We start from the raw sequence: 27,924 nt of genomic DNA, 5'->3' as shown, positions 1-27,924 counted from the left end.
TGACAACCCTTTACCTTCCCCTACAGGGATAACAGGTGGAGCACGAAAGCACACTTCGAGCAAGGCCGAACGCACGAGGAGACAGCTTTGATTTGATTTAATTTTGAGAAATGTATTACTCGCACAAGACAGAGTAAACTATATTCGGGTGCAGATGACAACTAAGTAAAAAGTCCAGAGAAAAGAGTAACAGGAATTCTAGTTCTATTAACTTTCATTGTTTATTTGAATAAGAAAGTTTTCAGTCTCTTTCTGAAGAAGTCTAGAGTTTCACACTTTCTAATTTCCAGTGGAAGTTGATTCCAAACTTTAGAGCCATAGGCTCCAAAGCTTCTGTATCCTCTCGAGACATATTTTGTTCGTGGAGTGCAGATCAAGAATTTATCCTCTGAACATAGATTCCTTCTTTGATGGTATAATAGGATTTTGTCATCCAGGTATGCGGGTGCAAGCCATTTAAAGCATTTAAATCTAGGCCTGCCATCTTAAATTTAATTCTGTCCTCCACCATCAACCAGTGGAGGGATCTGTGCATTCATGATACATGATCCCGTTTCCTCAGATCTCCAGTTACTCTGACTGCTGCATTCTGTGCTCTTTGGAGTCTATCCAATTGTTTTTGAGGGATTCCTGCTAGCAAACTATTGCAGTAGTCCAGGTGGGGGTTAGTCATTGCTCCCAACACAACTGCCCTGTCTTCCATCAGGATATAAGGGAGTATACTTCGCAGTGATCGCAATGCAAAATGGACTGTTTTCACTTTTGCTCCTAGCTGAGTCTCACTGCTCAGATTCTCCTGCCACCAGCAGCCCAGGTTTTTAACTTTTTTGGCATACTGCAATTGTTCACCTTAAATCAGTGGAGGGAGACTTTGTCTTACCAATAGCATTTTATTCTTTGGGCCGAACATTATGATTTCCATCTTAGCTGCATTTAGTTGTAAATGATTATTGTTCATCCACTCGTTAAGTTCTTTTATACATTGGTTGATTCTCTCAAAGGCATCATCGCTATTCTGAACTTCAATGTATAGCTGCGTCTCATCTGCATATGAGTGAAATAGCAGGCCATACTTCTTGACTATTTTGAAAACTGGACAGGAGTACAGGATAAAAATAAGAGGGGAAAGGGAGGAGCCCTGTGGAACCCCACATTCTAGATCCACCATTTGTGAGGTGAAGCCATCCAGTATGACCCTCTGAGATCTGTCTTTGAGAAATGATTCAAACCATTTCGCCACATTTTCCGATGCTTTTCCCACCTGCCCGATCCGTTGTGCCATTATCTGGTGGTTCACGGTAGCAAAGACTGTGGACAGATCTAACATCAATAATACTGTTGATCCCCCCTGTCTGCTACTTCTAGCAGGTCATCATGTACAGCCAGAGGGGCTGACTTTGTGCCATGATTCGGGCGAAATCCTGACTAGAGGTTGTCCAGCAGTTTCTCTTTATATACAAATGCCTGGAATTGGGTACACACCACTTTTTCCAGAATTGTTGTCGGCCACATCAAGTTAGGCACCGGCCGGTTATTCTTCATTTTTTCCAGATCAGATATGGTTTTCTTTAACAATGGCTCTATTATTGCTGTTTTAGGGCTTTAGGCACTGGGAATCTTGTAGTGACTTATTCACAAAGGTCCTAGTAAACGGTGTTAGTTCATTTGCTAAGCGTTTTGCAGCATATACCGGTATTCTGCATGAGAGGTCATTAGTGGGTTTCAATTGACTCAAAAGAGTAAGGATTGTCTTTTAATCCACTATTTGGAACTGAAAGACTGTTCCACTTGTTTTATCTCCACTTGTTCTTTTTTCTTCCTCTACTTTCTCCTCTAACTTAGGGGCCCTCCCTTGTGCTATATGTTTTAGTATGGTGACTATCTTTTCTTTAAAAAAGAGATTGAATTTATCTGCCTGCTCCTATATGTGGTTGTTTTAGTGTCCATACAGACTGGTTTGCTAAATCTCGAGACCACCTCATATATGGCCTTTGACTGGTTTCCGGCTTGCTTAATTTCTTTATGTAGTTAGTCCCGTTTTGCCAAAAACAGGGGAACTTTATATGTTTTTAAAACTGCCTTTGCTCTATCAGCTACTCCAAACCGGCAGTACAAAGGGAGAAAAAAAGCCATGAGACCTGGAACGACGACAAATGGGTGAATTGCCCTTGACCTTTTCAACTCAGATCCGCAGAGCCTCCAGAAGGGAAATCATAAGACCTGGAGTTACAGCTGGCGTGCGGAGCAGCAGATGTCAATGGTACATGGGGCCTCCCCCATTGATAATGCAGGCAGAGAGGCAAGCTAGCTACTGTGGTACTATCCTTGACTCCAGAGAACAAAGAAGCCAATGGGTTCAGCACAGTCAGTAAATCGGAGGAAGCTGATATCAAACCGAACTGTGTTAAGCCAAAGGTTGCAAGTAACGACATTTTCAATGCAAGAAGAAAGAACTTGTTTGTATGTTTGAACTTTAAAGAAAGCCCTGTTAAGGTACAGGTGCAGAGGGGCCCAGCGCCACATGGGCTGTGATAATTGGCAAATGTGAACATGACAGAGGGATGCCAAAAGAAAGCTAAAGATAAAGAAACCCTGCTTTCTGATAAAACTGAGCAATACATGAATTGTATTAGGAATACATGAACCGTGTTGAAGAAAGGCCATAGTGAACCCGACGGATGGAGGTCCATTTTTTACAAGAAGTAACTGAGCCTGGCTGAGTGAGATCCCAGGGACGAGCTTGTACAAGAAAGATCCAAGCCCGGCAAAGGGCGATCCCAGGTGCAAGAACACAGAGAGAACTTTTGTTACTTTAAATCAGCAAACTTTCTAAGGCAAGAGACTTTTGCAGGAAATAGACTTAGCCTCTGAAGGGGTTTTGATATTGTTGAACTGAATTGTGAACCTCGTGCTGTTGATCCCCAAGAGTGTGCTATGCTTGAGAGTCCCGCCTTGTCCCGTGCCTCAAATGTGGGGAAGGGAGACCCAGTCATACCATCTTCACTTATGTTGTGAATACTTATTTCTTTTCTGGTGAACATTATCCCACACTCTTCGTTGTAACTAGCAGTAAGGATTGGCAATAGTTTTATTTAGAATAAGTCCTTTTTATTTGACAAAACACCAGGAGGACTGCCTTATTATTATTATTATTATTTGGTTGTAGCATGCTCCCATCTTAGATTTATGTATAGATTAGGCGTTTATCTCACCCTTTATAAAGTTCAATAAACACCCTTGAACTGTGATCACTTGTGTCTGTCTTTACTGTTGCCACAATGAGTTCCTTACACTGGTTTGTATTCTGTATGAGGTTTCTGTACTAGAAAACAAAAACATCTCTAGTGAATTGACTTTGTGAGAATGCTAGAATATTCAATGGTGTCGGTCTGCCACTCTTTTCAAATACCACTACTTCTACTAACATTTTGAAACCATCTATTACTGATTTGACTTGAGAGCAGATGATTGTTGGTGAGCCGGTCTTTTATCGAATCAGTTGCTCCACCCTTGTTTCTGCTTAATTACTGATGCCCTGCTCTACTAATTATGTGAAGGCATGGATAGTTCAGTTCTGGATAAGAAATAGTTACTTACATCAAGTATTGGCAAATGTAGATGACTACTTTAGATATACGTGTCTTCCTCTAACCTCCACCTTCTCAGAATGTGCTTGCTCCATCCGTTTCTCAATTTAGGGATCAAGACAACAATTTTTCTGTGAAATGGATGTGTTAGGAGGTAAAAGGTGGGGACAATTTGGAGGAGATTAGTTTTAGCCTTTCGATAGCAGTGTGGTGCCCCTTTATTTCTGTGATTGCATTTAATTCAATTAATATTTCTGCTAATCTCTGTTTCTGTACATTAAATAGCGTTCTCACTGCAACAGATTATATGTATGAGAAACAAATAAGAGTAAAGTATGGGGGACAGACAACTATCCATCTCGGGTGAAGGGGGAAGATTGATTCAGCGTATTTCCAATGTGGGGAACATTAATAACAGGCTTGTCTGGTGGTGGAAAGATCTAGGTTTAGAAGATAAAAGGGGAGCAGCCGCACCCGACTCTTTCCCTAAACTATTAAGCAAGTTAGGAAGAAGGGGGGCCTTGCTCCCGCAAGGTCCTTCAGTCCGACTCAAGATGTTAAGCATCACCCATTCTATAGTGTAGTTTCTGAAAGAAAACGTCTGCTAAAAAAAGAAATCAGGAGTGTAAAAAAAAGAAGAAAAATCTCTCCCGAAGAACAAGTTATAGTGTAAAAAGGAAATCAACATTCTTAAGCAGAAATGCAGACTCTGGTGCAGATACCAGAAAACACAGAATTAAATGCATATCAATCAGGACCTGCTGGCTAAGCTTGTAAAGAAAGATACTCATGGAATTTGGTGGACGTTGAACAATAAGAATCGATTGCAATGGCCACTTCAAACCACGGGTGTGGCAGAGGAAGACCGGGTGAGGTTTTTCAGGATAGGTTTAGTGGGGGTGGAGTGTTGCTCAGCGGGGAGTCACGGGTAGAGCGGCAAGTCCCTGTTTTGAATGTTAAATTTGAAAGGGTGGACCTTGAATTAATCATCTCCAGTCTCAATAACTCATGGGCAAGTGGGCCTGATGGGGTGGCACAGAGTCTTGAAAAATAATCCTCCTCTTTGGGCTGACATCCTGGGCAATTTATTTGAGCAAATGCTAAGTATGGCAAAAATGTCCCTACTCCTGGCATAGTTCCATATTGATTCCCATCTTTAAAACAGGAGACAGGGCATCACTGGGGAGCTATCGTCCCATTTCACTTATCGATGCAACCTCCAAGGTCTTTGCCACTATGGTTCTGAGAGAGTTGAGGTCCTGGGCAGATGGCACTCATCGCCTGCACCCATGGACACCTTACAGAGCGGGCTAGTTCTCCATGCCTGTCTTTCAGAGGTTGATGGCAGTGGGCCTACAAATCTGTATGTAGCAGCCATAGACCTTCTGCAGCCATAAATAGCATGAGTTTGTCCTGTTTGTGGAAGAAACCAGTAATTTGGGGTATTGACACAGACCTTCTGGCCATGATTCAGATATTATACTCCCACACCTGCTGTAACTTGAGGGTTAACCGCAGAGGCAACCTTTCTATAGCCATCTCTGTAATCAAGGGAGTTCAACAAGGGTGTGTGGTCGCACCCACTCTCTTTAATTTGTATTTGACAGACCTGTGGGAGGAATCTAAGACATGGTGTGGGGTTCTTGGCCCTGAAGTGGTGGGAGCTGCAAGTGGGTTGCATTGCATATGCAAACAATGTAGTCCTGATTGACTACACTCTTGCAGGAATACAGCGCTGCTTGACTGGGCTCATGACCTACTTATCAAAGAACTATCTTGTATGAAATCCAGCTAAATCCATTTTGATGACATGTAGCAAGAGGAAGAAACAGATTAGATTCAGATGGACTATCAATGAGGTGCGGATTAACAAAGTGGAGTGTATCCAATATCTGGGTTTTTCTGTCTCCTACAAACAAAGACACCTAATCGATAAATCAAAAATGGAAGAGAAAGAGGGCGCGCGTTTATCCCTGGCCAAAGCGGTAAAAATCAGACTGTGCACATTTTCCCTCCTGCCCCTAATCAAGTTTTACCGGGCCAAGATATTGGCGATTGCCCTATATGGCGCCACGCTGACTCAGGGTAGGAGCAGGAAAATCTTTGATATCCAGGAAGGGAGGATACTAAAGAGAGTTTTGGGGCTTCCAACCTCAGTCCCTGTTAGTCTTATTAGACTGGAACTGGGGTTGGTATCATGGTGGGCACAAGTTATTAAGCGTAGTTTGACCCGGTTTTTAACATGGCCAGAGCTGAACGACCACAGAGTGATTATTATCTGAACACCATCACAGGGAAGGGTACTAATACCTTGCATAAATGTAAGAACAGTTGTGAGGCATTCATGGAACAACTGGACTTGATGGGCCGGTCTCAGACAACCTATTAAAATGAAAGGTAAAGAGATGGGACATCATAGCAGACCCCCAGGACTTAGTCCGGCTATAAAGGTATGAGGGACATGTTGCGTGGTAAATGCCCCCGTGGGAGCTTTAGACTCGGTTAAAAAATTTCCATCAGCTGAGCTCAGAGAATGGTACCTCAAATTTAGACTCAACTGCTTGCCATCCCTAGATGTGGTGGGGCCCAAACTGGGGATCTCTGCGGAGCCAAGACTCTGCAGACTGTGGAGTCACTGCAACATTTGGTGATGTACTGCCCTAGGGTATTGGAGGAGAGGATTGTAATCTTTGCTCCATTAATCTATTCCCCTTCAAGTCCGATAGCAGATGACCTATGGCACAGACTTAAGACAACAGTCTATGATATGATTGGTTATTTATAACGTGCTTAATACCCAGAGGTTTCTAAACACGGGCCCGGGGATTGAACTTGTGTTGCTCCGTGTCGTCTTGCTTACAAGGCGAGCACATTGCCCCTGAGCTATCCTCCCGAGACTGTCACTCATTCTGGCTCTAGTGAGGTTTTTTATTGCAATCATTTGTAGATTGGATGAGTTGATGGGAGTAGCTCATCAAGAGGTAGAGGAACTGGTGGGCACCGTGCAGGACAATTCCAACAATCTGCACCACGTCCCCACTCTGGGAGAATGAAGGATGAATTTGGGCGTTGAGTTGATTATTTCGAGATGTAAATAGTGAAAGCGTTTGTGTTTAATTTGTAGGGAAAGGTGATACTTTTATGGAAGGATCTTTTATGGGTACCGCTAAATTGCAATGGGAAACTATTTGTATTTTGATATTATGAAGTCAATGTTTTGTATTTGAATAATATGTGAAAGTACCATGTGTACTGATAACATTTTAATTTAAAAAAAAGGAGTAAAGCTAATTTTGTTCCTTGACGCTTAGGGAACCTGGAGGCACAAAGAGTACTTTGAAGAGGATCAGTAAGGAGAAGGAGGTGGAGGCAAAATGGGACCATTTTACCATGCAAGGAAAGGTAACCATTTAATTAGCATTTCTTTTTTTTTATGAATGCTACTATTTCACATACTTTTTAATCTTGCCACTGAAAAATACGTTTGGACTAAGCAGAATTTGTACACACAACATGTCAAATTCTTTGTGTAGGAAGCACGGCCAGGAGATAACCACCCGCGTCTCAACATGTCAGAGATTCCAAAAAAACACCAAGTCATCCATCAAGATCATCATTGCAAAGCAAAACACACATTATTCGGACCACTAATGGCCTGAAATCAATCTCAACCCCTCATCCTATTCTGCTTCTCATTATCAAGATCATCATGCCTTCTATTGCTTCTGTAGTGTCACCCTTAGTAAATATTTTGTCTTCCACTAGTTTCATTCTTCCTTCTCTTAAACACGCTTTGGTGATCCCTCTCTTAAAGAAACCATTGGTGGACCCTGTTGTTTCCAACTTTTGTCCTATTTCTCTTCTCTCATTTTCCATGAGGTTACTTTATGGTTACGCCCTTGCTTCGTTCTTTTCTTGAGCACTCTTCCTTACTCGATCCTTTCCAGTCTGGTTTTCGTCTATTTGAGATACCGAGTCTGATCTGGTGTTTGTTGTGGATAAACTGACCCGGCTGGTGGACCAGGGTGGTGTCGGAGCACTGATTTTGTTAGATCTTTCTGCTGCTTTCACCACCATTGATCATTCCATTATGACCAATTGGTTATCCGTGGCAGGCATCTCCAGCTCAGTCCTTGCCTGGTTCTCTTCCTTTATGACTGATCTGTCTCAGACTCTTTCTTTCTCCTTATGTTTCACCTCCTGTTCCTATCCCTTGTAGTATCCTTCAGGGGTCTCCACTTTCTCCTTAGCTCTTCAATGTTTGTATTCAACCTTTGCTTAAGCATATTCCCTCTTTTGGTTTCCGTTGTTATTCTTATGCAGATGACACCCAGATTCCCATCCGCCTTGATCTCTCACTTTCTGACACTGAAAGCATTGACGCTTTCTGACGCTGAGCATTGTTGCTCTTCCTTCACCCAGTAAATAACTGGATGAGCGATAATTGGCTTTTCCTTAATGGCGATAAAACAGAGGTTCTTGTGGTGCGCCTTTATCCGTTGTCTGCCTCTCTGGCCCCCAACCCTTGGCCCTCTTCTGAAACCTGTTAATTGTAAAAAATCTGGGAATAAAGCTTTCCTCCTCTCTTTCAATGAATCCTCTGGTGAGTTACGTCTGTCAGACGGTACATTTTAAGCTTAGCATCCTCTGTGAAGCCCTTCCATATTTCCCTGCACCTATGCCCCCTCTTGGTGTATCGCCTATTGTATTTGGCTTCATTGACAACTGAAACTTACTCTATCTTGCAGAACCGGCTTATATTTTTCAACGTCTTCAGATTTTGCAGAACACGGCAGCTAGAGTGGTCGCATGCACTCTGCTTCGTGATTCCATTTCACTGGTCCTTTCTTCTCTCCACTGGCTCGCCGTCTCTAAGCGTGTCAAATTTACACCTGAATATTTACACAACAAATGCTCTGCGCATTGCAGTACCACTCGTTCAGAGTTCTCGTCTGGGTGGACACACTTTTTCTATTGCGGCTGCCCAACTACGAACACCCTCCCACTTTCTCTCCATGCTGTTCAAGACCATGGGCCTCATTCCGAGTTGGGCGTTAAGGGATACCGGGCACCGTTAAGGAGACCGGTCCCGGTAATCCCTTACCGCCCAATTCCGAGGTCCGTTAGCGGGAACCATAAAGGACGTGTGATCTGACCACACGTTCTTCACGGGACCCGTTAAGGGACCTTGGAGCTAATAACGGGCTCGCAATTAGCAGGCCCGTTATTAGCACCTTCCCATTGAGCCCTATGGGGTATGGGAGGCAGCCATGGCCATAATAGCACCATTGCTACCGCCTAACTCGGATTGAGGCCCTATGTATCTTTTCGCCGATACCTGAAAACATTTTTATTTTAGGTTTTCTTCCTTAGGCTATTTCTTTCTCCTTCAAGTTTGCAGCACCATGATGCCCTTGTCTGTGATGGCTTGCTCTTTAGAAATGTGCTTAACATAACATCTACTTCGAATGGATTGTGTCCTCCCATGTATTCATGATTTTATGATAATCGTATCCTAGCTTCAGCTACTTTGGAGGAAACATTTTTTCACCAGAGGCAGAGGGCGCTGTGTTCGAGACCGCGGAGTCGAAGTCCCTCGAGGGCTGGCGTCAATGTCATCCGCTGTATAAATGGCTTGAGCAGTGACTGTTCCCTCAGTTCTGTTTTTCCGACGCAACTGCTTAGTGTTATGAACGGCGCATCAAGAATTTCTTTGAGGATGTCTTAATCTTCAACTCCCGCCACACCCAAGACAGGGTTAAAACAATGTCTGAAATGTGGCAAGCAGGTGTCTATAACTGACCCCCATCGGAATTGCCTCTGGTGCCTCAGCCCAGACCATCGGGTTGATGAGTGCGGGTCCTGTCAGGCTATGTCAAATAAGGCTCTTAGGGAACGCCGAGGTAAGCTGGCGGTGGGGGAGGAAACATATAAGTCTTCGAAAAGAAAAAAGAATTCAGATGAATCCGGTAGAAAATCTTGTCACGAGTCAAGGAGGTCAAGATCAGAAAGTCACTCGAGGAAGTCTTCCTCGTCTTTGATGAAAAAGTCAAGAAAGCGATGTCATAGGTCGTCTTCCTCCTCGTCCTCTTCTGACAAGAGAGTAACTTACCCTTCAAAGCCGATTCCCCAGAAAAATGGGAGGCCTTTAGGGCTTTCATTCTGAAAATATTTGAGAAAGCGGCCCAGACCCCCTTGAAGTTGCCGCGTGGTGATCATGCCTCTACTCACTCTAAAAGTGACAGAGGAAAATCAAGATCCAAACGTGCAAGGATTGAAAAAGAGTTGAGTGTCTTCAAGGGAAAGTTCCCAGACACCTTGCACTAAGTCTAAGCCTCCGGTGCATAAATCGGGGCTAACAGAATCGGCATCGGCATCGACATTGAAACCAAAACTCGACTCGACACCGTCGACGACAAAAATGACGTCGACACCTTTAGCTGTATCGAAGCCTCCTTCAACAGCATCGAAGCCTCCTTCAACACCGTCAAAGCCAGCATCCTCCTTGGTATGAAGTAGAGTACAAGCAGAAGTGTTTTACAAAGGTGTGCATTGACAACCATTTCCCTTCCCCCACAGGGATAAAAGGTGGAGCATGACAGCATGCTACGAGCAAAGCAGACAGCACAACATAAGAGCTACCTCAGCTTGGCAGTTCAAGAGGAGGAATAAGACAGCGCACGCCGAGAGGGTAACAAGGAGAGAGTCGACCTTGCCCTTTCCGACCAAGGCCAGTGAAACCTCTGCAGAGGGAATGATAAGTCTGCAAACAATAGCCAGTGTGTGTTGCGCCAGATGTCAACAGTACATGAGACCCTCCTCCCTGATTGCAAAGCCAGAGAGAGACGCTTGTCTCTGTGGTAGCATCCTTGACTCCAAGGTGAAAGAAAGTCAAGCAATTCATTGCAGCTGGTGAGTCGAGGGGAGTGTCGATAAACAAAATTATGTTGACTGAAAAGTAGCCGAAGGCTAAGTTGCACTTTCAAACGCAAAAAGAATACTATTAACCGAGAAGGGGGAAAACATGATACTGAGGAGTCTGGCACCACCTGGGTGCTCATGCAGGAAGTTCTGGCCGATTACCCAACTGTAAAGACTACCATAACCAGAAGGCTGTGGGAAGAGGTGAAGAACGGTGAAAGTGGTAATACAGGGGTCTTGTAAAATTCTCTGTACCTTCAAAAGTCTTTGACAGGCAGAGAATTATGAAAGCTAAGGGAAGTGAATCCCGCATGATGAAAACTAGTACATGAACTGTGTTTTGTAAAGGTTGGCAAGAGTGAGCCCGGCAGAGGGAAGCTGACAACCAAGGGAAAAGACTGAGACCCTGTTTAAAAAGACAAAGATTTGTGACAGCAAGAAGAATTGCAAGACAAGGGGAAGGAAGGTGTCCACCTTGTCATCTGGGGTCCCAGCCTGGCCAAGGGAAATTCCAGGATGGAAAGTTATCACCCAAAGTTCACTGAGAAAGGATCTGTCTTTTCAGTTTGGTGAATACAACTTGTGAGGGGTCTGCACCCAGAAGAGGGGGGAGCTCGAGTTGAAGCAATCACCCAAAGTATTTGTGAAATAAAACTTTGTGTATGTTTGTCGAGAACATCAGTCCTCGAAGGCAAGACATTTTTGTTAAAGGAGACTTGTCCATCGAAGAACCTGATAGCAGATGCAGAACTGTCGGTTTGTGCTGGGAAAGCTCAAGTGTGGGCTGTGCTCAGGAGACCCACCTTGTCCTGTGCTCAAAACATGAGGAAGGGAGAACCCTGGTAATCACATCCTGACATATTATTTGTGATACTTTTCTTCTTTATTTTGAAAACCGTATTCCACACTCTTTCTGTAATTAGTTGTAAGGATTTAGCAATATTTTATTTTTAGTGTAGGCCTTTATACTATGACAAAACACCACAAGGACAGCCTTATTTTTCATTTGATGGGCGACGCTTGCTCCCATCTTAGATGTTAGGCGTTTTTCCACCCTACATTTACAGTTTAATAAACACCCTTGAACTGTTGTCACGTGTCTGTCTCTACTGTTGCCACCATGAGTTCCTTACACTGTGCATAGCATACCTCTCAACTTACATGCTTTGGTGGGTGTCATCCACCACTTAGGCAGCTCTCTCACCCGCCAAGCTACCTCCACGCCCACAGGAATCAATGGACTTTCACTCGCCAAATAGAAAATTGTGTGTTTTCACCCGCCCATGTGCCATGAAAGGTTGAGAGCTAGCCATCTAGGGCGAGGCACGTTCTTGGTCATCTGAAGTGGCAGAAATCAATGAACCACAGCCCACCTATTGGGATTGAAGGTATGACTCTGAACCTCCCTTTGGAGACTTTAACCCCCAATGGTGGCTTCCCTCCAAGGTTCTTTCCTCCCTCTGGCTCCCAGCTAGATGTCACAGCCCGTAAGACCACTGCTCAACCAGTTTATCCCACAGTGGTCAGAGAAGGTGGTAATCCTCTTTCTGGCATAGTTGTTAGGCATTAGCCTCACATGTCTGTAACCCACATGACTGGCCCCTTTCACAAAGTATAGGTGAAATAAACACACCCTGATATGTGGGACTTGGTTTTCATTTTTACTCTCCTTATAAGCAAATTGATAGGTGAAAGGATTGGAATAATAATAAAATACTAATTGAATAAGATAATATCACTTTCCTTTGAGAACTGCTACTGCCACGTTTCTTCCCCTTTTCCTCCCCTCATGTTGCTGTCCCAGTTTTATAAGCCGGTTCCCTAGCCTTTGTATTGGACTCTGAACTTGTTAGAACAGCTGTCATTTCACTCTCCTGAGATCAAGTATGTTTCATGGCAAGAGAACCTACAGATTTAGTTCACAATTATGACCAACCTTTCTGTCTACCAAAAGAAACAGTCGATCTGTTAGACAAATAAAAAAGTAAGAAACCAAAGGTGAGTCAGATGTCTCCTGGATAATCAAAAAGAAGTAGTCTTTGATTTAGTATTTTAGGAAGCTCATTGTTTCCTGGGCCACTCACTTTTTAGGCTGCAGCCTCTGCTATGTCCCTGAGACGCCCTAGTGGTTCTCTCATCGGTTGAGTACAAAGAGGGAGAACTACTCCTCTCCCTGTTTCAGGTTCTGATGGGTAACTGTCCAGCCCACTAGGTTGCTCTCCATCAAAAGACCTCAGTCTCCAGCAGGCAAAGGCCCCACAGAGCCCACTGTGGCAGATTGCCATGGGCACTGACCATCTCCCTGCCTTTAGAACCTTGTGCTTGCGCCCAAATCCAAATCCCCCTCTATTTATCCTTCTCAATGCCCCATCTGTGCTTGTTACTATCAGGCTCTCTCCTTCCTCCTATTCTTTTTTTGCACCTCCTTGAAACTTCGCAACACTTGTTTACAGGCGCATTATAAATGTCATATCAATCATAACATGCTTGGCCTCCATCCATCCCTGGCTCATCCTAACTTGACAAAGGGCTCACCTTCTTTTCTCTCTCGGTTCTGACTTGACCCGTCTTCCAACCCCCCCATCCTACCTCTTTGACGTTTGTTTCTCTACCTTTCCTCCCCTCTACTGTCTCCCACATCCTCCTTGTCAGCACTGGCGTCTATGCCCTCCTTCCGTTCTTGCATACTCCCCACCTCCTCTACCTGAATATTAGTGGTCTGCCTCTCTTCCTCTAAACTCCTTTAAACCTCCTCCTTCAGTCTTGTGATGTTCCTTCACTTCTTCTCTACAGCCTCTCCAACCTCCACTTCTCTCCTGTGAGGTCCCTCCTCTTCCCCCTTCCTCTCCTTCCAACCTGTCTCTGCTGATATCCCTTATCCTTCATTCTCTCCCTAAGCTCCTATATAGTGATATTCAGCCTCTCCTCTGCTACACTTCTTCCCATGTCTCTCCCTCCTCTCTCTAGCCTGCTCAATGCACCACAATTTGCTCTCCAACTCACCCCAATCACGTTTCTCCTCCGTCCACAAACATCCACACTATGGCTTCTGTGGGCATGGGATCTCTGGCTGCTTGCCACATTGCAGCTGTTTCTTCACTGGCAGTGAGCATGTTAACCGAATGCAATATATTCAGTTCCTTTGGTACTCTTGAATATTATTTGGGACAAACACATAGATTAGGAAGTTTAAGATCTTTTGTCTGAAGGGAGGCCTCTTTTGTGGAGCTATATATCTCTTGCATTTAATGTAAAACCTTCATGTTAAGCATTCAGTACGAACCATTTACCATAAATTTCTGAAAAAAGTACCTTAAGTTAAACTCTAACCTGGTAAACGTTGCTCTGTTAATAGTGCCTGAGAAGGAAACCGATTTAGCCAGTTCATAAGCAATATTGGTATGATTCATAAAACGTACTGAAAACCCTCTATCTAATGGAGTCATGGTTCAGACAATTGAAAGAGTTAGGCTTGCTGCTACAACACAGGGGTTATCCTTCGCCCCAGGCAAGCAAGAAGAACAGAATATATGGGCTCCGAAATGTCTGAAAATGAGAACATTGTGCTAAGTAAAGTTAAAGTATGAATGAGGATGGAGGTGATACATTGTGTAACTGCTCTTTTCTACCACTTACAGGCAAAGAAACCAACTCCGAGAGCACTGAGAAGCCAGTTCCAGCGCCCCAGAAAGCTTTCGTTCATGAGTACCTCACGCTACAGTGCCTTGTCAGCCTCTGCCACTCCCACACTGGGCAGCGTGTCATCCCTGATACCCAGTTCTGACGAGGTTGCTCCAGCAATCTCAGTCTCTTCTGACATGTTGCGGGATGACGAGTCGACAGCATACAGCTCTATTCACCAAGGCAGGCTTGCCAAAGAGGAGGAGGAGCCACGAATGTCTTACTGTAAGTGTCTTGTTGGGTAAAGTTGACTGCACTCCGCCAACCAATGAAAACTTTGTGGAAGTTGTATTTGATCAAATTGCTGCTGATGCGTAATTTAGCATTTGAGCGCATTCCACAGTGTGTTATAGTTCTATAGATAACATTTTATGTTATTTTTTATGAATGCATTGTTGCAAGTTTACATTGCCCATCACTTGAGAAGAGTTCGAAATATGCAGCCATGTAAAAGGGTGTTTTTAGCTCGACAGCAGTCATCCCCCCCACACAAAAGCAATGTATTGAATCTAAATGTTTATAAAAATCCCTTGGCACCACCCATCAAGAAAGTGTCAATGTATGAGTGTTCATGGGCAGTCAAAGCACCTCTTAAACTAGAAGTTAACCTCTCCCTTGCTTTATGAAGCAGGTGTTGAACTCTTTATCTTACATGCAATGTTTGGGCACAGTTCAATATTTTGCAATGCTGTACCTCTGCTCTTCTACAGTTCTGTCTCACAGAACTAAAGTAACTACATGTCTAACATTGCTACTATCAGCACAGTGGTATTATGCAATGGATCACTATCTTGTATGGTGACATTTGGGACATGGATCTTGGGATGCAGGTAGGGCAGATAGGTTTGGTGCCTATGAGGCGTAAATCCCCTATGCAAGCAGTGTCTTTATTTTAAGCATTGGGACAAAGAGAGCAGGGCTGAGGCACTATGCATATTATGTTCAGTTACTATACCTTGTCAGGTGGTCAAAGAAGCAGAGACACCCTCAAGTCCTGGGGCATATACAGTGTTGATAGCATGGTGAAGATGAAACCTGAAATACTTCACAGGTCATTGGTCAAAGTCTAAACAGGAAGGGAAAGCTAGCATACGCAGGGCTCAAGCTACCTGAGCATTGCCCAGTGTCTGACCCCCGTTGGTAGACCCAAGAGTACTTGGGTGGAGACACTTTGTAGGAGTATCTGGGAGGATCCACGCTTGACTTGGCCCTTTACATGATGTGGTGTCTTCTTCACCATCAGTTATGTTGGCACTGGTATTGACCATGTTTCCACACAATTCACCAACTTCTTCCTAGCAATGTTTTGCTCGAATTAGGCTTCCCAACACGCAATATATGTTTGAGTCTTCTCACGCTATGTTGACTTCTTTAGCACCCTAGTTGTTAACCATTATTTTGAGCAACGGTGATTTTTGGTAGTGCAATCTGTTTCCTTCAACAACCTCCAAATCCCCTCATCACAGGCCTTCCTAAGACTGTTTGCTTGGTCTCTCCCAACATTTAGCCTTCTCGTTGCTCCCCTCTTGCAGTCTCTTCATCAGCTTACGCTTCATTGATTTGTCCTGCTTGTGCAGCTTTCATGCCATCCTTGAAACTTACTGTCCTCTCTCTCTTTCTGTCTTCTATGTCAGACAGGCTCTATGTGTCAAAACTCCACCCCAGGCCAATGTTCTCACCCAGCTTCTCCACTCCTCTCTCCCCCTTGACTACTGTCTCACTGTGTTGTATGCAGGATGCACTTCTGCTTACTCGATCCGTATCTCCTTCAGTATATAGGTTTCTTTTAATTAGTATCTCCTAGTCTGAGCCTTTGATCCTGTCTGTCGATCAGCAATCAGAGGCATGGCATGTTTTTGCTGAGGAATCTTATGTACAAGGCTTTCTTCCTCCTAGCTATCATGCCTCCTCCTTCAACTCCAAGTGCTCATTCCTCTATCTCCGTGACTCTCTCTCTCATTCTTTTCCTCTTTCCCTCCCTCTTGCTTGTTGCATTTTAAAACGCCTATGGCTCTGCATGCTGTGGTAAGCCAGACAGAGGAGGCGGATACGGAGGCATAGTTCAACACTATTTTATTGAAGAAAATAAAGAAAACCTGTTCTAGTCCCTACTTCTAAGAGCAGTTCCCATCCTAAAATTAGGATGTCTCACAACTAAACTCGGTCCCCCTTCCCAAACCTCAGCTAATCAAACACGTTCTATTCTGTTTGAAAGAAGATAGAAAGAAGGATCCTAAGCTGCGACTTAGCTCTGGGTTACCTCACTCCAGGAAGTAGTGGTGGCTGGTTTCTGACCTTCACCCCCATAGTTTAACAAAAGTCTGTTGAATAGCAAAATCAAAGAATCTCTCAAATAAAAGAAGTGTCTCTCAAAGTTCCTGTGGTGGTCAAAAATAATGTCCTCACTGTGGCAGGTTGGAAGACAGCACGGACACAAAGTACTTTTTTTTTTTTTTTAACTAATAGACAAGGCATATCTTGCCCTTTCGCTATAGGTAACTAAATTAAATGAATGTGCTCGTCTGTTGTCAGTAAGTTGAAAATCAAAAAATCCCCAGTCCGAAACTAAAACTACATGACGCTACCACTGATATTACTAACTTAATTTGGCTCAAAGGAATCTCTCTTCTGGTGGCCTGTGCCTTTTTGTCTTGTGGCTTCTTCCAGGGAGTTCTGGTTTCACACAAGTCTGTAATAGGTAAATGTTTCTTGTATTCCAGAAATCACTCCTTAGGATGATCTCCTCTCTTAATGTACTGTCTCATTAATGAGCTCCTGCAGCTCTTCCCAACTGTTGGTGGGCCTTGTTTTCTTGATCAATAGTTCTTTTTGAGCATAGTCTCTTAAACACCTTCCTTTCACTCTGAGTCGTTCTGCTGACTTATTCGTTTCGAACGTTCCCCATCTCTGAGATGGCTTTATCAAGTTCCTTCTTTCTTGGTGTACTTCACTGTGTACTCCCAACTCCCAATACGTTTCACAACTTTTTTAAAGGGGTTTCCCCACCCTCTAACAATTTTCTCTCTTGAAATCACTTCTTGGCGTTTTTCTCTCTTTTCCCCACAATAGTTTGTTTCCACTGTCTTAACGATTCACAACCTTTTCCTTGCTTTAGGCTTTTGAATATCTCCTCAGATATCAGTTTCTACTCATTCGTTATTCCACTCCTACATGTATCACAATCATTGTCTTTTTGCTTATTTATTTACTCTCTCAGTGGCCTCCCGCTCCTCCAGCACACCCCTATACCTGCATCAGCCACGGATGACCTTGCGGGGCTCTGCTCGCGGTCCGGTAGGTCAAATTCCTCGGTCCACTTTCATCTCTTGGTTTCTCTGTTGCCCCAGTCTCGGCTTCTCTGCAACTCACCGTGCTCCCCCGAATGGCTGCTGGTGGAAGCTTTCTTCGTTTCCTATCATCCAGGTTTCAGTGTAGTTAGGTGGGCCTCAGGGTCACCACGACACCTCTGTGGTCACGCCACCTATTTGAACGGTTCCTCTGCTTCTGTCCTGGCAACGGTACTCCCGTTGTCTGCTACCCCATTTCTTCAGAGTCTCCGAATTGCCTTCTTTGCTTCTCAGATTTCTGCAGGCTCCACAGCTGCTCTGAGCTCTGCCTCCCTTCAGCTTCCCCTCTGTACCATTCTCTCCCCTCTGTTTGTGCCTCCTCGTCCTATTTTTAAATTCTGCTTAAAGTTATATCTACTTTATTTTCAGATAATGTGTTGGTTTCCACATTAACTACAGACAAAGAGAAGGACACAGTGTGCCTCATTACGAGTATGGAGGTAGCCATGCCGCTTCATACCAGGTACCGGGTACCGGGTCCTGGGTCCGGGTTCCAGGAATGAGGAATTACAGGGCCATTCCGACCTTGGATGGCCCGGTAATTCCCTTTCCTTGGACCCGGACCCAGTACATCCCCATTCCCATTTGAGCCACTATAGGGCTCAACGGGATTGGGGAGGATGCTAATAACGGGCCCATTAATGACGGGCCCATTATCAGCATCCTGGTCTGCTAGCGGGTCCCGATAAGGACGCCTGGTTTTACCAGACATCCTTAGCGGGACCCGCAAGCAGACCTACCGATCTCTGCCGTTAACCCTCTACCGCCTTCCTCGTAATGAGGCCCAGTATGTTGGATGCAAGGCAGTCGCATGTATGCAGATAAAGTGCCCTGCATGGCTAGTTCCCATTAGGAATGGGAGTCCTTGTCCCCTAAGGGGGAGTCACTGCCAGTTAGGTCCCGCTTGCTTATGGAGGGTCTTGCCGAGCAGGCTATACTCAAAGGGGGTGGCTCTCTGAACGTTACACATTTTAAGTCATCAACAAGGCCCCAATTCCAGCCAGCAAGTAGCCCAATGCAGATATTCTGTATATTCTGTATATTGGATGACAAGAATATGTGCATAGACCCCCTGTAGTGAACTCGATTGACATAGGCCGTAATAATGATGAGAAATTATGGCAGGATCCCAGAAAAATAGCAAACACAACTCCCATTTGGTGGATAAGATGCATCGGGGAGAACATTCTATTCAAGAACTCATAACAATAGGAAAAGTGTTCTGCAGTCAACCTCCCAATAAATATGCCATCTCTACATTGTTATTGGCAAGTCTGAGTGCAACTCCTTTATATGAACTCAAGACTCAAACCCAATCCTATATTCTTGCCAGCACTTCCACATTTTGTCTGAACTCTCTCCTCCCTGATCACAAATAGTGTGTATTGCATATTCAGTTACAGCCACTGGATGTAATCCCTTGCCTCGATCCCATGCTGGGATTTTCTTTTCCCAAGTAGTCACTGACAACAAATGTTATGTGCACGTATTAGTCACTTGTATCTACTGAATTTAATCTACTGCTTAACCAACTCTGAGATTTCTAATCACTAATCACTGACAACATGAGTATTTAGTAGTAAATAGATTACTTTATTTTGGATAAAGTATATCCATAAAAGCAGTAGCAACTTTAGGGAAGCACCTCAACGCTCACACCAGAAGAAATACAACCCACTAGTGGAAAAAGCCCAGAGCACCTCTTGCAAGGAGAACGTTTTATTTCCAAAGAGAAAAGTGCACCAGCAAAGGACTCTGCTTCCACAGTGCGCTCTGACAAAATCAACATGGCTGATACTTTATAAAGGAAAAAAACGACATTGCATAGCTTACAGATCCACATAGCTGGTTGGTGCGACCCTATAAATAGGCGGCGTGCTCCATATGGGATGCCAGGTCATTGGTCCCAGCCTCTCCTGTCCATATTCCTCCACATGCGGTTCTTCCGGGCACATCATCGGACTTGCAGTTGCTGATTGCTAATTAAAAGTCTAAATCATAGCATGCCCTCTCTATGGCCAAATGTGCACCTGGCACTGCAGACAAGGGCGCAAAGGATACTTTTGAGGTCATACTATCTTACAAACCCTAGTACAATTCCTGACACGTCTGTGCCATTCCAGCTCTTGCCAGCTCAGGCTTAAATGTGTTGCTTTCCCACCCTGGCACCTCACAGCACAAATCACACGTGCCTAGGATATTCTGCTATGATCTTTCTGTGAAATGGGTGTTCTAACAATTTTATGGTCGGTAGTCTTGGGCTGGCTGGTACTCTGGAATGCTGGGGTCTAGGGAGAGGGGCATCTGGATGCTATATCTCAGGGTTTGGGTTGGAGTAGGTCAGTGGCTTGTGCCCTCCTTCTTGGGGGATAACTGTGCACCGGGAGCACTCGCCCCCTTCATGGACTTGCAGAACACATTCTTTCTGGGTTACACGTGCAAATTGTATGAGGCAATGAGGTTTATGAATCCCCACAGACTTGGCCTTTCCCCACTGCTGCCCAAGCTGCAACCCGCATTCACACAGGTATCTTTTTGTTACATGCCTGGGCCTACTGTCCTGGTTGCAGAACAGCACCAGGCCTCAATTTCAAGATGGCTGATATTTTCTGAGATGGTGATTCAAATTCTAGTGTGACCTACACCCAGTCACATAATAGCCTACCCACAATGCAGCTTCTATCGGCACCCTCCTTCCCCCTATAACCTTCCCAAGCATCTACAGCACACTCTTGGGTCTTTTCCGCATTCTGAACTACTTGGGGGCACTGACCAGCAAAATTATATTCGCTCAAGTGAGCCATTCCCATGAGACAAAAATATCATAGCTGTAAATTGCCATTGGTTGGTTGTAGATAGATTATTCACAATTAGCTCTCTAGCTGCAATTGCAGCCAATGGTCCAAGCACAGCGTAATTCAAAGGACAGATTAATCAAGAGCCTGTCAGGTACACGTTACAATATATCATGGGCGAAATGCATAGATGCCTCTGCCAAGTCTGATGTGCAGCTTTACTATGAGATGCCGCAGTATGGATAACTACATTTTAAAGAGACCTTATAGGAAACTGTAAACAAAAATAAAGTGCCCATCTCAACCATTACCTTGTTTCATGAATTGTTCATACAAATGCCATATGAGGAGTGGTCTCGTGTTGTCAATAAAAGAAACAGTTTCCACTCCTTGAACACAAAAGAAAACAGAATCTAATGTATTACCGTAATACTGAAACATATTTGTCTCAGCTCACAATATATATTATATAGTTAGTTTAAAGAGAGCATACCTTCCCCTGATGTTTTTTTAAAAAAAATAGAAATCCAGTCTCCTGTTTATGTAGAGACCCTGCCTCACGGGCATCCCGCTTGCATTTACTGCAGCCCGCCATTTTGGAAAAAGAGGAAAATAGAAATGATGGTATTGCTTCCATTGCGGGTGACATCGCCAGTGTAAAGAGAGAGCGCTCCCTGTACGAATTGCAGTTGAAATACCCGGATGTCTACCCACATCTCCAGGAATGCGTGTTGCCGCCTAAGCAGCTATTCATGCCACACATATTGTCATATTGATATTGATAAATAGTTGTTCATGCAGCCACTAAATGTTTGGTGACCAATGCATCCAAATACACTGGAAATCAAGACGGATCCAAAATAATGGGTTGCAGGGAGCAACACACAACACAGGTTCGGATCGCGATCCCGCACTTGGAAACCACTCGTTGGTGTTAAGCACATTCTAAATGAACAATTATAATTATAAGCACGCTCTTTGGGGTCCATTAAAAGTTCCTCATTCCAGTGCAAGCAAAGTGAAAACTTCCTTAAACATGAATTGCCACACCCGCAGTATTATAACATTATTTAGGACTTTTTGATTGTATAGTATTCTTGTCAAACCATTCCTTATTGACTAAAAGAGCGGAAGTATACTGCCCTAGACAGGTGTTGTTGATCAGTTACATAATATAATAATTAAGTTCCACTAGGGAAAGCCGCTATGCATGCACCAATAATTCACGAAGTACTGTTGGTAAAACTAGTCAGATTTACAGTGACTATCTGTTCTGACCGCCTTGTAAGTGAGTAAAATCTCTCAGCTCGTTGGCTAAGATAGAAATCCAGATCTGATACAATAATTATGAATAAGACTATTTTTTTTCTTTTAAACTACGGTTTGTAGCAAGAAATCTATAACATGATTACCTGTTGGTATGAGATGTACTCAGCAAAGCACCCCTAATATCACCCATAGTACTATTGTTCTTCGCTTTTTCAGCTAAAGTCAATAATAATCTTTGTCTAGTAAGTACTAGTAATCTTATTAACTTAATAGGGGCCCAGGGGCCTCTGGAACTAGAAGTATTACTTATTGTACCATGCAGAAAATAAATCTATTACAGTATTTGGATATAGCATATGATATACAACCTGAATCATCAAGGCAAGTCCACATACAGTGTATATGATGTTGAAGTTAACCTCTACAAAGCAGCCCTACTCTCAGAGTATATCATTGTTGGCTATGTAGACTATCTGTAGAGCTATCACAGCAACCTGAAACGAGAGTTAATCACACACTTTTCTTATCTTTCATACCTGGAAAATAAATCGTAATGAGTCAAGTCTATCTGTCTCCTTCGCACATGAAACAGACGAGTATCCTTCAAACAATACTGACACAGAACGTTTATTGTAGAAAAACACCCATCACTATTGAGTCTGTGTTCAGTGGTCTGCAGCTTACAAATATGTTTAGATTCAAATTGTCGTAGTTTTGATTCTGTGTCTCCTCCCCTCTTGCCCATTGTTATTTTTTGTAGTCCAATGAACTTCATCCGCTTCTTGTCGTCTGGGTATCAGGTAATAATATCCCCATATATATGGTCGCTGTAAATAATATCGCCGGGAAAATGTGGCGATATTATTTGGGTGACCATATATATGGGGACAGGGGCAAAAAAAAAAAGAAAGAAAAAAAAAAGTTTGGGGGTTGCAGGGGTGTCCCCCGCATGTTCCATGCAATAATGTCGCCACAAAAAGTGGCCATTTTTTGGCGATATTTTTGCATGGCGAGATTTTTGTGGCGACATTATTACATGGAACCGTCGTCTGTTTGCTCGAACCTCTGCCAGTGTGTTGCCAAAGGAACTCTGGGATCTTGACTACCAAGAGTAGCCATGTGTTTCCATATTCAGACTCTCAATTCCCTAATTCTGCTGCCTATATATATACCTTGGTGAAGAGACAGATGATGGAATAGATTACATATTTGGTTCTGCAGTTTAAAATGTATTTGGTTATTCTGACATGAGGTGCATTGGAAATTTCTTGAGTGCTTGGGTATGCATACTTGCACATGGTACACCTTCCACATTTGGTAAAGCCTGTTTTCAGTGGTTGCAGCCAAGTGATGCCATTGCTGGCCATATTCTTGGCTAGTGATAAGAAAGAAGGGTTTAATTTGGTCCTGAGAGTGGATGCTTTCATGAATATAATTCCTGCTCTTGGATCCAGGAACTTCCACAAATCGTTGTTTATATGTAGTAGATGCCAATGGTTGTTAATTATCTGAATGGTGAAATGACTATTCTTACAGTACCTTGTGAAAAGTTTTGTGGTATGAGTGTCTTATCCTACTTTGTTTTTGGGTAATCAGGTTACTTCTCTAGCAGTGGTTTGGATCTTCGCTCAGGCTTTCATTACACATTCTTCTGGTTACCCTCTTTCTCAAAACCTGTCTGTGATGGGGTTCCATTCTTGTCTGAACTTGTCCTGTTTCTGACAGTTCCGTTGAGCTCTTACAAACTCTCCCATAGGTATGTTGTTGATAATGATTTTCTGGTAACAGCTTGTAGCATATAGTATGGCGTTAACCTCAGTGGGTTTCCTATATGTGCAGGTTCTTAAGGTTATCCCATCCACATAGATATGTAGGTCCAGTAAATAAATCACACTCTTGTCTCTGTACTGAGTGAATATAATACCGAAGGTATTCCTATTTAACCTGATGACAAAGTCATCAAGCTCACACTGGATCCCCGTCCATATCATCAAAGCATTGTCAATGTATTTTCTCCATAGAACGACATTGGATGCAAACTTTGGTGCTGATGAACATGTAATTGCCCCATGAACAGATTTGCAAGGTATGGGGCATATTTGAACCCCATAGCTACTCCTTTTGTATGTTGATAGTACTGTTCATTGAATAAGAATGCATTGGGATCCAAAGTAAATTGCAAAATCTCTTTAAGCATGATTACATGCGTGTAATCTGAGGCTGAGCTATTCCTAAATGTATACTCTATGGCCTGTATGGCTAAATTGTGTTATATAGACATATAAAGAGCCTTCACATCCACTGTAACTAGAAAGTAGTCAGGATCCCACTTGATGTCTTTAATAGACATTATTACCTGTCTTAAGCCTTTTAGATAAGATGGTAGTGCTATGAGATAGGGTTGTACAATGGTGTCCAGATACTCTGACATTTTTTGGGTTGCCCACCCAATGCCACTCATAATAGTTCTCACCTCAGGAAGCCTGTCATAATGTTTATGAATTTGAGGCAAGAAATACATTGTGGGTTCAGTTACCATTAGGAATTCTTTGTCTGAATCTGTCAGTAGACCCTGCTTGTACCATTGGAACATGAGTTCCAACAGTTTAAGTTTAACTTCATTATTGGGGTTTGTTGATGATGAGAGATAGCATCCCGGTGTATTGAGGTGTGAGTTTGCCTTCTCTATATACTCTTTGGTATGCATGATGACAATTCTCCCCCTTTTATCTGCTTCTTTGATGACAATGTTAGCATCTCTGCCCAGATCCTGAAGCTTTGTGTTTTCAACTGGTTTAAGGTTATTCGAAGAACATGTCTGTCTTTGTCCTGGGTTGTCTATTTGTTTATTGATGTTGAGCACAACCGGCTTTTGGAAATTGACAATGACCCTATCTGTTGATGTCGGTGGGATAAACTTGGATTGCAATTTAAGTTTCTCAGTTTTTAGATACGATATCTAGAGCCTGTAGTATATCCGACATACTTTTGTTACTTTCAAACTCAATGGATAGAAGCAAGTGAGTGTTTCTTATATCTTTGATGGTAATTTCACTAGAAGTAACAACCTCTGGTAGCTCAGCCTGCCTTGTTTTGTTAAGAAACATTTTTGAAGCTTGAGTTTTCTAGTACATTTAAATAAGTCAATCTGGAGGTTGATTAGGTCACCAGCTGTTGATGGTGCAAACGATTATCCCTTATTGAGTACTGACATTTCTACTGAGGTTAGTGATCTATCAGAAAGGTTAATAACTAGATTTATCTCATTTTCCTCAATTGCTCCCTGGAGCTTGCATATGCTATTCTTCTTGCGTGTTCTTCTATGTCTGTGTTGTCTCTTTCCTCCTTTCTTCCGTCTTCTACTCTGCTATGTGTTGGTATATATATTGTTATAGGACCTTGGAGCCTTACTTGTTTGACATGAGTTCTTTGGTTCCCCTTCCTGAACCTTTTTATTTGTTCTAAAAACACTTCTTAGTAATGGAAGCCCCTGCTGTTTGGTTGTCACAAGTGGTGGGGCTACCGAGCTGCTAATCTCACAATCTGGTTCTGAATCAATATCCAAACTACCTGGTGATGATGCTGGTGTGCTATCTCTGGAGTGCCCTTTGACATTATCATTGTTTTTTTCTTGGATAGTGTAAACACAACCCTCCTGTAGTCCTTGTCATCACAAACAAACGTTCTCGATTTCCTACGTTTCACTTCATCCTTCCTTCAGGCTATCGTACATGGTCTGATAATTATTTTCCTTGGTAGATGCCAAGGAGTCAATTCCTGTAATCTCCTTTTTGAGGACTTCAATCTGATCAACTACGCATCTGTGCCCCCATGACGCATGTTCAGGATTTTCTCTTTTTGTAGATAATTGGTCATTGTTACTTTCTCCCAATATTTGTTTATTTCACGTTTGGATAGTCTTTCTTATTTGATACGTTTGTATCAAATCACATTGTCCCATTTTCACCACTATGTGTGCACGATTGATGTCAAAATAAAGCAATGAAATCATATGCATACCTCACTGCACTGCCCTGACACTATGGCCCTCATTACGGGGTTGCCGGCAAACTCTCTGGTAGGCGGCGGGTTTCTGTCAACCCAGTAACAGTCGTACCACCGCCTGATATCCCAGAGCCATTCCTATGAGACAAATATCATAGCTGTAAGTTGCCATTCTAGCTTGGTTGATATAAATAGATAATTCACTTGGTAAATGGCAGTCTGATACATAGCCTAATTTAAAAGTAGCTCCCTAGCCATATGCTGCAGGCAATGGTCCAAGCAGAGCATAATCCAAAATACAGATTAATCAAAAGCCCGTCAGGTACACGTTACAATATATCATGGGTGAAATACCCTTCCGGTGAGTAACCTTATTGCGCAGATATATCTGCCAAGTCTGATTTGCAGCAAATGAGAGGCTGCAATATGGATATCTAAAAGAAATATTAAAGAGTCGTGATGGGAAACAAAAATCAAGAGCATTGTGCCCATCTGGACCATTACCTCGTTTCATGAGTAACTCATTCTAATGCGATATGAGGAATGTTCTTATATTGTCAATAAAAGAACAAGTTGCTACTCCTTGAACACAAAGGGAAAATTGAATCTAATGTATTACCATAATACTGACACATATTTGCCTGAGAACACATTATTAAAGGGCCTGCGGTAGCAGCCCTATAGTTATGGTTAAGTTGCTCAATTCATAGAGCACTTTTTAGGCGGCTTATAACTTTGGCGCGCGCTGTTTGACGAATCCTCATCATACATTGCAATAAAAGTATATGACCACCTCAGAATGATATTGCAATGTTTGGTGCGGTTTCATCTCGAGGAGGCAAAGTTATAGGGAGGGTCCCAAAATCTTTGAAATCCATGTAGACGCAATGGAAAAAAATGTTGCTTGCCTCTTCAGCCCAAACCGCTTTATGAATTTTAACCAAATATGCGCAATTAGCAGCAGTTTGGTCCTGAAAGCGTGCTTTTGCTAATTTGGTGTAACTGAGTCTAGTAGTTTTTAAAAAAATTGCATGTACAAGAAAATTAGTGATATTTGGGTCCGGTCCGTGGACACATTTCCTGATTCAGAGTCTGCAGACACCTCTGGACCCTATAAGAGGGTGCTTAGTGTCCGCCGACATCAAAGACGCACGCTGATTGGATGTTCAAAAACATGGTGTGTCATCATTTTTGAAACGGTTGCCATATTGGATCCGCCGACAACGGCCGTTGCTAGCAGACAGCGCGGTGAGCAAAAAGGCTAGAAATTGCATTTTGGGTTATTTTGTGACCGAAAGAGGTCCTGGAAAGTGTGGGGGAGTGGAATAAAGTTGATAGGGAGCTGTTTTTATAGGTGAAAAAAAGTTGTGCATGTGCCGCCGAGTCTGCGTTAATTTGTACTGTCCACGGACATCATTGGGAGTGGGGAGGTTCAGGGTGAGTCTTGTTATTTGAAGATGTATTGTACAAACTTGTTTTATGGTTCATTTCTATTGTAGCGGTTGTGGCCAGTGGCCAGATTCTTGGGGGCACGGCCATAGGCTGTGCCCCCAAGAATCTGGTTACTTGCCAAACACATTATAGTAATGTGCACGTAGTAATTATAGGTACTGCAGGGGTAGTATGCAGTATTTCTAATATGGTGGAATGATATAATTGAAGTATATACAATATTTATGATTGTCGTACAATTGAGAGTAGTGTTTATGGAATATGTATTTGTTTCTTTGTGAAGATAAAAAATAGATAATACTTTGTATGGTTACTTAGTTAGATAAGTGCTGTGTTTGTGGAGTACTATTTTTAAAGAAAAGGGGAAACTGTGGCCTAGTGGTAATGAAATTGCAGATTGTAGTTGGAGCAGTGTTTGGTGTCTTATGGTAGTGGTTGGAAATAGATACTTTGGTAGTGTACACATATGTGTAAGCAGGTTGGAAAGTATGACATTTATTTGTAATGAAATATTTAAAATGCTGTGCGTTTCAACGAAATACTCCTACAGAGATTTTTTTTTTTAAAGTGAAAAAAAATGCATATGTGCATTTACAGCTGCACTGTGTGTAACTTTTTTTAAAAGAAAGGAAATGCAGATGTAGAAGATATGCGGAACATTTTTAAGTGGTACTTGGTGTGTGAAAGTTTAAAATGTTGGCAGTACATGTAAGTACATGTAAGTAACTGCCAGTTGATGTGACCAGGTGCAGAATGCTGCAATACATGGTATTTGATAGAGTGGTTAAAAAAAGAGAATGCGCTTATTGAGAAGCTTGAGTGGCAGCAACCCTGTATATATGTTTGGAAAAGTGTTGAAAAAATACT

At 43.0% G+C, this 27,924-nt stretch overlaps 1 protein-coding gene across 2 annotated transcripts in view; it reads left to right on the top strand.

Moving 5' to 3' along the window:
• CCDC60 (coiled-coil domain containing 60) overlaps positions 1–27,924 on the top strand; it is an 879,096-nt gene that overhangs the window by 721,383 nt on the left and 129,789 nt on the right. For both annotated transcript variants that reach the window (XM_069619175.1, XM_069619174.1), the window contains exons 8-9: positions 6,899–6,989; positions 14,147–14,414. In XM_069619175.1, coding sequence (XP_069475276.1) covers positions 6,899–6,989; positions 14,147–14,414 — 359 coding nt within the window. The remainder of the gene's footprint in view (positions 1–6,898; positions 6,990–14,146; positions 14,415–27,924) is intronic.

The sequence above is a fragment of the Ambystoma mexicanum genome, chromosome 10 (genome assembly GCF_040938575.1).
Source record: "Ambystoma mexicanum isolate Mex_15411 chromosome 10, UKY_AmexF1_1, whole genome shotgun sequence".
NCBI lineage: Eukaryota > Metazoa > Chordata > Amphibia > Caudata > Ambystomatidae > Ambystoma > Ambystoma mexicanum.
Note: the sequence above shows the minus strand (reverse complement) of the source record. Positions and strands in the feature narration are given on the sequence as shown.